Genomic DNA, 12,371 nt, shown 5'->3' on the forward strand with positions numbered 1-12,371 from the left:
TTAGCTTTGTAGCAACTCATTTGGCAGTGGCTTGAATGTAATTGTAAATGTAATTAATTAATATAAAAAAGTTACGCACTAAAGCTTTAATAGCAGCGCATGTATTGCAATATTTTTCTAATGTTTGACGCACTGCAACGTTTACCTAGCCACCATCGCACTTTAGGTAACACACTTGCGGACACCGTGGGTCGTTGGGAAGGCTTGGACCCTGTCATAACTGCTCGAGTTCTAGTCAGTGCTGTTTTTACTTTAACACTAAAGCCACATATATCCAAATACAACTGCAAGCAATCTTGCTCATGCATAAAATTGAATAACTGACCTGCAACCACCTGCTAATGTCCTGTGATTTATACGTAGGTGTGTGTGTATGAAGTTAGCATGCCCGCCGTGCTTACCAATGCATCCAGACATCAATACAGCATCCGTAATGACATCTCCAGAGAGCTTTGGCCTCGCAAAACGCAATGAAGCATGAAAGAGAGATGAAGGAAGACAAAGACGCAAAGTAGGGAGACAACAAGAGAGAAAGAGTGAGTGTGCAACGGAGCAGAATATTCGAGGTGTAATTATTAGGTGATGGGTGATAAAATGACACAAGAAGAAACAGGAGTCTAGAAGGTGTTGCATACTAATGTACGTTACAACCTGCAATCTGCATACAACAACAACAACAATTGCCAGCTGCAATTAGAAACTATTTCCAATCCCATACACAAGTGATTTAACACATTGTGCACCATCTGAACTTCAAAACTACAAAGTCACTGCTGCATCTCCAAAAAGAAAAGCTCAGCACCTGTTCAACCCTGCTGGGTGTAAAAGAGGGGCTTATGCTCTTTCATACTGTCTAATGCAACAGCAATGCAAAGTCTCATTGTGGACTATAGAAATCCACTGTGGGTTGACAGAATTAGATACTGACTCATGGATCTGACTTGAGACTGCACAACTATACCAAGAAAAGGGGGGGGGGCACGCATATAACCAAAGGCTCTATTAAACATTTGCAGAAAAACAATGAAATCAGGCTTATGGGATTTTCCAGAGCAAATGTGCTTGATTCCTAAATATAACCCACCAATGTTAGCAGAGACCGCACCCAAGTTGGCAGTGAATAAAAAAAGAACTTCATCATTGTATTGTAAGATGTGTGTATATAAATCTGTGCAGCAGCAGAGGATATCCTAATTAGGCCTTAGGAATAGTTTAGAATAAGTGGTTTCTTGGTATCTCTGTGCTGCGTTTGGCTTGACCTGCTTTATCCATCAAGGCTGAAGAAAAAAAACATGTACTCAAGTGTATGTGTACTGCCTAAGTATGTCAGACAACTTCACAATGTCTTGAATGATGAAAGTCTTTTCAGAAAGGAAGCTGCAGTAGCTAACAGCACAGGCACTTGACATTTTGAAAGCAACCATTATTAATTATTCCTGTTTACGTCAGTCCAAAAGCTGTTCTTCACAAAGCAACAGCAGCTTTTTTTCTGTACGGTATTTACAGCGCCACATAGATAAAATTAAAAGGAAATTCTCGTGTTTGTTTTTCTTGAACACAGACTTAGGGAGGGTATATGTTTATGTGTATGAAGGTCTCTCTCATGATGAGCAACCGTGATATATCATCTCTGGTGCCCTTTTACACACAGCTCGTCCACAGCTAGCAGAAACCCAGCCAAGAAGGAAGACTGGAAGGTGAGAGAGAAGTAAAAGTTTGAGTGGTTTGCTGGGAAGGGTGGGGGGATTAATTGAAGGTAATTAAGGATGTGGCCGTCTCTCCAGGGACCAGTAGAGGTCTTCTGCCCCATCAATCAAAAGCTATCAGTACCAAGCCTAAGACCGCAGACTGGCGGTACAGTGTGGATAGACATCACTTCTTAAGCCCTGATCATTCATCACTCTGCTGAGCTGTGATAAAGTCTGAGAAAGTTTCAAAGCTCTGCTGATGAGATACTGTCGAGAAAACTAAATTGAGGCACAAGCTGTCGCAGGCAACTGACGAGCCATTGAAGACGAAGATGGTGATTATGCAGTGAAGAAAGCAGCCTGAAGCAATCTTCCACTAAAAGCAGACAGTTATTTCAGAGATTACGAGGACAACAAGATGCCTATTTCCTGATAAAAATGATCTTTTTCTATTGGAAAGGATTTGGAACTGACTTAAATCCATCAGTATTATCACACATCAGTTAATTGTTTCTTCTATAAGACAGCAGTGTGTCTTCCCAGACCGGATGTTGAAACAATTCAACATCTTTTAAATGCCTTGTCTCTTCCAGTCAACAGACCAAAACATAGTCAATTATATAAAAACAAAGAAAAGCAGAAAATCTTGACATTTGAGCAACTGCAACCTTTTGGACTTCTTGTCTTATCGACTCATCAATTTAGCTCTCGGCTTCTTTACATCCTCTTTTGATCAGCAGCCAACAAGATGGCTTTCACCTTCCATGTCTTACTCAGATTTTTGAACACTCAAAATGCCAACGTTTGTTTCACTGCACTGAAAAGTATAGTGAAAAAACAGCAATTTGTGTTGGATGGGAGATTATCTGAGTCCTGTTGTCATGGGAGACTTAGCTCCTACTGTGGTAGACTAATCTTCCCGCGCTTGCAGTGCTGCAGACAGCGGTGGATATATTGTGCTTCTGTCCTGCATCGGTATGCCATGAAGCACTGCAGGGGATATATGTTAGGGATTAGCTGGAGTTAAAAATGTAATATAGGCTGGTGCACCAAGAGGAAATCACCTCTCCGTCTGGTCTTTGTCTGCTCTGTATTACAGCTGTGGGAGGGGGTCAATAGTTCAAAGGATAGGCAGGCAGCGGAGGAATAGTTAACCTTTATGTGCTTCATAATGTCTTGTCTGTACCACATGGCAAGGTAGTGGTCTGATATTCTGCTTTTGTTATCCATTTTCTCTCCACGGAGAGTACAAACTTGAGGTAAATGGAAATAAATCACATCATTGGTACTAACCTTAGCCTTGCCAGTGCTCTGTAGAATGTGGACCAGTGCACATGCCATCTCCTCCTTGTTCTTGACGCTAATCCCGGGCTCAAGCACCGAGCAAAGCAGCATGTAGTTGTTGGTGGTGTACTCTGCAAACTCCTTGTACATCTCCATGGGAAGGATGTTCATACTCTGATAGCGTGCCTTGATCCTAATCATTGGCCCAGATGTCTTGCCCTTAGGGGGGTTGGGCAGGCTGACTGGATACCACTTCTCCACAAACTGTCGTCCAGTAACTGCTGCGACGGGGATATTGACAAGTCCAATGTAATTGTTTTTGTCTTTTTTTTTCTTCTTGTCTGTGTCTTTGTAGAGGTGGGCTGTGATGCTCTTGACAGCAGGCAGGTTGTTAAACTCAAAGTGCTCTCCCCAAAAGACATTGTCAGTCTTGAGTTTACAGGTGGTGCGGGCGTAGAGTGAGTCATCGAGGCAAAGCTCGCAGAAGTATTTCTTTTTGGCTGGCAAGTCCTTGGCCTCGATGATCCACAGCCTGAGCAAGTTCTCTACCCGACGACTGTTGTCCTGGAGAAGATGAAAGGGAGTGGTTAAGTAAGGTTTTTTGGGACAATCTTTACCAACAACATCACCACTGGGCAAAAGTAAAAGGACATGTACTGGATGGAAGTAACCACTAACATCAAAACTTATCTAGTAAACAACAAACTGAAGTAATCAAACGCCTGCAGAATAAAATGATGAGATTCAAAATGAGAATCAGCTTTAGACCCTGATTTTGAAGTTTCTCCATTTTTAATGACAAAAAAGAATTCAGACCTTCAATCATTCTGTGGTGGCAATTTAAAATCCTTTCTCTCCTGCATTTGCAGTCTAATAAAGAGCTAAGGAATTTTCTTCCAACCTTATTTCACAGAGTGCTAACCCATTCTTATGTCATTAATGCCAAGAGCGGGGCATATCTTTTGGCCCATTATTCGGATTGCCTTGAAAACTACCTCTAAAGATGTAGAGAGGAAAAAGAAGAGCTAATAATTACATTATCAGAGAGAAATACCGGGGCCTCTCATAATCACAAGAATGCCATTACAATAGATGATTGAAATACCGCAAGCTATGCTCAAGAATGCTCAACCGTATCTGGATGCTTTTCATGTGTTGCGGCGTATGACAAAAACATTCTTCTGTTTAATGAAATGTATTCCTGCCGTTTATATGTTTCTGTGAGTCTAGATTCAACAGGTGTTACTGAACTCTGAAAAATCTTATATTTAATGTGTGTGTGGTTCATTAAGGTGCATCTTAAGTGGCAGCAAAAGTCAAGGCATTGGAAGTTAGAAAGCCTAATCCGATAGGCAATGTATGGGTCACGAGGATTATGTGTCAGCATCGCCTTCTTACAGAAAGTAAGAAAAGTCCTTTTCAACTGTGAGAAAAACTGGTTCAAAGGGACTTTCTACAGACTCCACTGCCGACTGCTGTACTGCATAGAACATATTTATCTTCAAATTTCTTTTGCAGCATGATGCCTCAAGCCTTTGCAATATGTGTTCCTCTTCTCAGTATTATTCTTGAAGATTTAGAGCTACATTTCAGTCCTGGTGTCCCATGTACTCAGTGTAAAATAACGCTTTGTCAGTAGATTTATCCAGTGGCCCTTTGTTGACACAGCAAAATGACTCCCTACTGTAAATCAAGGTGCTCTATACTGTCAGTTAGAATTTAAATTTTGAGTTGTGTCACACAGAACTGTATTTGCAATCAAACACCAGCCTGTAAAGTCATACTGCCTATTATCATCAAGTACCCAGATCCTCTATTACACAAGATTAATTGTGCGCCACCTTATTTAATTTACATTGACTCCATATCTGCCAGATAGGTATAGAAAATTGCTGAATACATTTTTTATTTCCTGTTTCATACTTTTGCTATTTGAGCAACTCCTTCCTCCTCCGAAGCACCAGCAACAGAAAAACAACAACTTTGTGGCGACATCAAGGTAACAATAGTCTCGCTTTGTCAGACCCTCCTCCAAAGCACGCTGGAGGAGTGTCTGGCTACTCTACATAGCATTCGGGGATGAAAGGAAAACATGCTCTGGTTTATTGACATTTCTTCAAACCAATCACAATCGGAAGAGAAAAGCCATGGGGCCGCTGCAAAATAGGCTCGGAGGGGACTTGTTTTGGTGCAACATGTGTACGTTTAAAAGTTGCTTTAGTCAAGTAAACAGAAAATTCAGATTGGACAGATAGTGTAGCTAGCTGTCTGGATTTACCCTGCAGAGATCTGAGAAAAGGTTAACCACAGTCCGGAGTTTAAAATGCCAACACAAAGGAAGCCAAATGCAATGGATATCCGGACTAAATGAGGGACATCCAGTGGATTGTCCGGTGGCAACAGAGCAATGCTGGAAGTGGAACAGCAAGGATATAGACTACGGTGAAAAATACAGATCTGTAAACCACAAAGTCAAAGAAGTTGAGTCTTCAGTATGCCCTGCATAATCCCTGTCAGATTTTAACCAATATGTACTGTAGATCATTTCAAATTTAGATTTGTAGGTCCTTTACTTAAACTGATTTTTCTCCTAAACAAATTGATTCCATTTTTATTCATGCTGATGCCGTTGCTTGTCCTGCATATGGTGTTTAAAACAAGTGTTACTACACATTGACATGTTACCTTAATCGTGTGTCTAGTCTGTTCTAGTCAGTGAGTAGAGAAGTGTAAAATCTGTTTAATCTGTTTAAAACAACTCCAGAGACTTCCGTATCTAGTTCCAAAAAATATCAGTATCTGACTCCAGTTTCCATGTCTGCAAAAAAACACTGCACTCCAACTCTCTCTCTGCAAAATCATGAAATAATTAAAAATGCAAAGCAAAGACAGAGAGAGACAGAAATAACACCTCTTTGCCAAAAAGAGCCAAGGAGTAAGAGGACTCCAATGTTGTTAGGGAGCTTTTCTTCTTCCAAAGTTGTAATTAATGAGTCATGTACTTAATAATGACAGATGAAAGAGCAAAGACGCAGTGAGATGAGGACTATTTTCTTGGCTTGATGTGTTTACCACTTCCTCTGCCACAGCTGTGTTTGTCAAGACTACAGATGGTATCGACGCTCGGGAGAAATGCACTTTGGGAGTCTCAGTGTTCCTCGCTGCAACCTCTGTGCCCTCTGCCCTTTAGGTATACAGAGCAGGAAGGGCACAGCTGCGTGTTACCTTCAGATCAGACTGCATTGTTGTGCAAGTTACGACACAATGTCTAACACCATGTAGCTCACTGTCTTTACAACTATCGATGTAGCAAAGTGTGGTTTGGAATTGGGACACTTGTACATTAACTTATTAGTGGTGATTGCGGCAATCAGTCATGTCCCACCTACTGTGTACTTACCTTGTTGGGTTGTACTGCTCTCCTCAGATTCTCCATCCATTTGTCTCTCTCGGCTGATGAACGGCAGGAAAAACATTTGCTTCCTGTGGAGGTGGTGACCTACAGCCACACAGAGAGAGAGAGAAGGAAAGTGAATGCTTAAATGATCAAACGCCATGCATAACAATGACAGAGAAGAAGTCGAACACAATGTTTTGCTAAACATAGTTCTGAAATACCACTTTGTCTCTGATGGCAAAAGCTCATCAACAATATAAACTCATGCACAATAGTGGATCTGAGGAGACAGAGGATGAATCGGCAGTGTTAAGAAAGACTGAAGGGTGTGAATTGACAGAGGAGAGAGATGGCTGCTTGGCAGGCTGGATGTTGACAGGGTAATTAAGAAATGCACAGTGGGACGGCAAGAGATCATGAAGAGCAGAAACGAGCAAAAAAAACAAAACAAAAACAGAATGATGTAATAAGCAGGATAATACAGATTAGTGGAGATTTCAGGACTCTACGGGAGACAGTGTAGGATTTAAAGTATTTTCTCTCACCCTGAGGCTCTTTAGCTACAGCTCCATGTATGCATATAGGTGTTTTTTTACATGGGACCCTTACAGTGATTAGAGGCAATGTGTCGTAAATTACTCAAGTCCACTGATGATCGTGAGGATACATCAGGTTTCACACAGCCCATGACTGAAACAAATTACTGCTTTACATCAATTTATTTTCGACAACCAGAAAAATGAATCCACAGTCACTTGCTTCCCTGTTATTTAATACAGAAACACTGTGTGTATGTGAACTTTTGATTATAATTGGCCATCTGCAGCTAATCAAAAACTGGAGTTGCAATAGAGATGTGAAGTCAGAGCAGCCGCTGGATCAAATTGAAATGGGCATTTTTTACAATTGTCTGATATTCTTTACATCAAACGATTACCATCATCATCAAAAATCAATAACAAAACTAAATGTTAATTGTTGACATAGCTGCTATGGAAAAAATTACACTCCAAGGTGCAAAGCGGAATTGGAGCAAACCTGAAAATGGATTGTTTTTTTAACGGGGTAGGGAGGGAACAACGTCCCAGCTTCAGACGACCCAAAGTTTGAAGCAAGCTGATTAACGGCAAAAACACACCAAGCAGCTAGCCTGGAATTCCAGACCCAAATCCAAAGGATTAAGGGTCTGGCGTTGAGTAATGAAAGTCGGCCATCTCGAGGGACGGCACCAAGCATTTGAAAATCTCACTGTACACTAATGGAAAACACTACGACCAATCACAACAACAGACGGGGCGATGTATCCAGAGCCCCGTACGCTTAGCTTCCAGCAGAGCTAACTGGTAGATTAAACTGTCGCCACATGTTTAGCTTGCCTCTGGCCCGCCTATATCCGATGTGATTGGTGCAGCTCGGCTACAAGGGCATAGTTAATGAGCAGCATTACTCTATGCCAGAGTAACTCGCTGAGCAAATTCAAATTGTGCTCTCGCGGGAATTTTGGATTTCCAGGGTACCAAGCAGCAGCAAAGCATGGCTTTCATTAGAGCAGTGCCAGTGAACCAAAACATTAAAATTGTAAAAACAAAACAATGAGCTAAGATGTTTGTGTGTGTGTGTGTGTGTGTGTGTGTGTGTGGGGCCCCTCACCTCAAAGCAGTAGTCCTGCCCGAGGATGCTGCTGTGAACCGGCTTGATGATGACCTCGTCCTCCATACTTAGGTCCAGGGCTTCCACAGCGCTACTGGGGCTGAGCAATGACTCATGGGAGCGAGACTCCTTCAGTCTTGGCATCAGATGAGATCTAAGAGTGACAAAAGGAGAGGGAAAGAACTGAGTCACCCTGCAGAGTCTGAGTAGGGGAAGTGAGAGAGAGGGAGCATATGTACTGCGCATATTAGCAAGCGTTCATGGTGAGCGTGAAGGAAGAGAGTGAGAAGATGACGAAGAGAGAACGCTCCACTTGCCTCAAAGTCAGCGAGTGAGTCTTCGAAATGACAAGTTCGCACTCTACATCAACACATGTTCATGCACCCACTTCTAAGCTTACTTGCTAAATGGATGCTTTCTGACTTCTCATTTACAACTTGAAACATCAATGGATTAATGAAAAAGCATGGCAGATTTGAGTCAAGCTGCACTGCAAACTGATGCAGTGGAACCACAAGACATTGATATCAACGATTATCAATAATGGTCAAGCTTAGACAGTTTCCATGATGTGACAATGCTTCAAAGTGAAACCCATTTGCTATCTGTTATGTGGAGCTTCATTTAACAAACTCACAATCCTGTCAACTCTTCTCCACTGTGACTGGAGTTTAGAGTGCAGTTTAGAGAGTGTTCAATATTTCTGACAAAGACAACCCTGAAGCCCTATTCCTGGCCCTTTTTTTTTTAGCCAAAGAAGATTAGGAGCCAAAGTAAAGAGCTTTCCGCTGTTTGACGTCGCCCTACTTTCTGTGGTTTTACAAGAATTAGTGAATGGCTGTCACCAGGAAAAAGCAAATGTGTGTCTCCACATCATTCAACTTAATATTTAACTGAACATGTTGAAGTATGCTATTCTCCAATATGTCATCAAGTGAACTTGTTGTCTTTAGTCATGTATAGTCAAACACCAGCACTAGATGGCTCTTGCAGTTTTATTGACCATCAATCTTGTCCATGTTCTAGTCAGCCTCATAGTGATAAGAGGATGAAGAGCTAAATATGCTAGCAAGGGCTGTAAGCAGTGACAGGCGAGCTACATGAGCATTAGCCCCTGACAGTGGCAGGACGAGGAAGACAGAGGGTCAATTGCTCGCAAAATGAGTGAGAACATTTTGTTAACAGTGCCCTCTATGGACAAGTTTACACACTAATCCCATGTATGAGAGCAGGCCTGTGTGTGTTTGGGTGTGTGCGTGCACACTGTACATCTCTTCTGTGGATTAAAAAAAGAGCATTCTAGAGAAAATGCGGCAGCCGTAATGACAGATTAGCAACAGCATGCAGCCCTTTGTACAGTCAGCCGGCTTTGTTGTTAAATCCACTGTCCAACGTGGAGTGGATAATGATCTCTCTCACACACACACACACACACACACACACACACACACACACACACACACACACACACACACACACACACACACACACACACACACCTAAAAAATACATGTGCAAATACCTTTAGCATAGCTTTGCATATGAGAATGTAGTTTTAGGAGCTGCTAGCCTTTTTCAAAGCCCAGCTGCAGAAGAAGTGTGTTTGCACATAGCTCTGCTTCATGATTGGCTGACTGGGTACCGGGCAGAACAGAGAGCGAGTCAAGTAAGCGGAGAGGAGGGGTTTTTGAGAGGGATGTGTTGTAAAGAGACAGGAAGGGATGGAAACGTATGCCCACAGTTCCAAAAGCTGCATGATGATGTTTCTATGACTCACAAACAGACTGAGACATTTTATTGAACTGGTAGCATACACAATTTTTTATATTTAGACAAATAGGAAGCATGGGAGTATTCTTCCTGTGAAAATGGACTGGAACATGCAGAAAGTGTAGCTCGCCAAAAGCAAGATCCCCTGGAATAATATTATGCATGTTGCAGCAGAGAGAGGAATTCATCTTCAAAAAAAGGAATACATTTTATTCTGCTTTATGGTTGTCTTTTTCTCTCAGCATATGATATTAGCACATTAGTGTCAGTGGAAATGGTGGGAGACTGTGCTAGTATGAATTGATGAATAATAATGCTGTCTGTCATCTGTATGGCACTGTATTAAATTGTACTGTAATGTGTAATTTACAGCCTATTGTAGGCCACTTTGTAATAATGACAATGAAAGACAGTCTGGCGTTTGAAATATGCTTATAACTTCTACATCACCCAGTTTGACATGCTGTTCATGTCAGCCTCTGCAAATAACAGCTGGTATTTAAAAGCAGGGCCTGCTGTCCTGGTCTCCTTGATTCTCTACTCTTTGGTTCCCTTCCCCCAATGTTGTCTATTCTCGGCAAACATCCTTCTCTGTCCTTGATAATCCTCCATTACTCTGCCATCATTTATCTTTCATCCCGTCTTTCTCTCTCATTCAGTGTTTATCTGAAGTGGTGGGGTATAGTTTATGTTAGGAGGATTCTTTCAGACTCTCTGGTACACCTCTTTCCATCAAACTCTCTTCTTCTTTCTCTGTTGTGTTGATCTCTCTTACTGTGTTTATCTCCCTTCTCCTCTCTTGGCCACCAACCATTCTATCCCTCTTGGTCCTCTGGGATTAAATATTTCAGATACTATGCAGAGAGACTTCCATTGGCTTCTACAGTACACACTGACAGAACTATATACAGTAAAGCCCTGTATGAAAATACATCATTAAAAAGGTCAAACCATAAAGAACAGCAATAGCTCTGCACGTCATAGCATCTCACTGCTGCTGGTTCCCGCCTAATGGCATTTGTATTTTTTTTCTTTAAATGTATGAATTTGTCTCTTCTGATCCATGTGCACCCCGTGGTGTTTTAATCAGTGCTATAGTAATTGGAAGGGGGTAGAAACTTTTCAGTAGACGTAATAAAATGTTCTGGCATTTATCCTTCTTGTAATTCAAAGAAAGATAACTAAGTCTGAAATTGTGCATTAGTTAGTGTTGCTAAGTTATTTCTTCAATTTAAACACCTAGTTGGCTGGCGATTTAGACGCACATTAGCAATTTAGGAAGTTATGCCACTGCATTACGCCAAATCCTATCAGCACAGTCTGGCATCTAGATGCACTGTGCCCTGCTGAGGTTCAATAGAAACTCAGTTAGGAGTAAGTACAGGGGAGGGCAGAGCAGAGTAATGGATTCTGAGTGTGTCTGGGCTGCACCCCAGTGTGCTTTGACTCTGCATCCTGAAAAAAAAGAGTTCATCCGATAGCCTGTCTGGTATCTGATATAGTCTAAAAACTCAGGCCCATATAGGCGTCACAGCACTTAGACTTCTAACACACTGAATCGCTGGCTATACCACAAGAGACAAAATTTGTACTGATAGCTCAAGATAGGCTGAATTAATGTGACTGCGACTCCAAATAACAGCCTTTGAAAGCCTACATGCTATTGTGTTCCTACAAGAGTATACATTATTACACAATTACATGTTGTTTCACTACAATTGCGGATATTATTTCCAGTGTGAAGTTTAACTCCAATTCACAAGCACTCTAACTTGCTGCTGTAGTACGTGTGAAGTGGAGTTAAACTTCACACAGGAAATAATACCCGTTGACTTATAATTGCACTCACACTATTGTAATAACCAACATGTAAAATGACCCTGACAACCAAAACTAAAGCTATTGACATAACCTAGAACAACAACTACATTTCTCTAGAGAGAGAGCCTCCAGTTAGCGTTAAGCGCTCTTCTTGCTAACAGCGTTTTCTGTGGTAACTGCCCCGCGCAGTGTTTACACAGCATTTTTCTTTGCTGTTAGACCAGCATTTACAGCAGTCAATATGCTTCTCACTTGCAGACTGGTACAGCAATTTCTTGTTATTAATGCTCTCTACCAAATAAACGCATGAGATCTGCATGTATATCATCAACAACTAGAGCCAGGCAAAGAAATACAGGCTGACAAAATCTTACACTCACAATTTTTGAAGACCTTTACCTCTTGTTCGGTTAGGTTAGACAAACTGTCAGCTAAATAAATGTTTTGTAAAACCTGATTAAATGAATAGAAAAACAGAATAAATGCAGATGCACATAAAGACACAAAGTGGAACTGATAATGCTTGGGAAAATGCAGATGTGACACCAAAGATGGTTTGATAAGAATTGCAGAAAAGTGGTTGGACAAGTGGTTTGTAAACGTGCACTGAGATTGCGATACACAGAGTTTCCATAATTTTTATATCCCTGTCTGTAGAACCTAAAACATCATTAACTGCCCCTCACAGCTGGCTTGGCTTGTAGATAGGGCTCAAAACAAAAAGCTCTAGCCAGCAACACCAATACAGCCCCCCCCCCCCC

General features: G+C 41.5%; 1 protein-coding gene and 1 long non-coding RNA gene across 14 annotated transcripts in view; one reads left to right on the forward strand and one right to left on the reverse strand.

Annotated features, from left to right (window-relative positions):
- Positions 1-5,144, forward strand: part of LOC116704528 (uncharacterized) — a 17,536-nt gene extending 12,392 nt beyond the window's left edge. The window contains exon 3 of the long non-coding RNA XR_004335705.1: positions 4,982-5,144. This is a non-coding gene — a long non-coding RNA (uncharacterized LOC116704528). The remainder of the gene's footprint in view (positions 1-4,981) is intronic.
- The window catches only part of LOC116704521 (disabled homolog 2-interacting protein), a 154,575-nt gene that overhangs the window by 31,649 nt on the left and 110,555 nt on the right, over positions 1-12,371 (reverse strand). For all 13 annotated transcript variants that reach the window (XM_032540076.1, XM_032540075.1, XM_032540074.1 and 10 more), the window contains 3 exons: positions 8,020-8,173; positions 6,373-6,471; positions 2,982-3,536 (listed from right to left, as the gene is read on the reverse strand). In XM_032540076.1, coding sequence (XP_032395967.1) covers positions 2,982-3,536; positions 6,373-6,471; positions 8,020-8,173 — 808 coding nt within the window. The remainder of the gene's footprint in view (positions 1-2,981; positions 3,537-6,372; positions 6,472-8,019; positions 8,174-12,371) is intronic.

Source organism: Etheostoma spectabile, chromosome 16 (genome assembly GCF_008692095.1).
Source record: "Etheostoma spectabile isolate EspeVRDwgs_2016 chromosome 16, UIUC_Espe_1.0, whole genome shotgun sequence".
NCBI classification, from domain to species: Eukaryota; Metazoa; Chordata; class Actinopteri; order Perciformes; family Percidae; genus Etheostoma; species Etheostoma spectabile.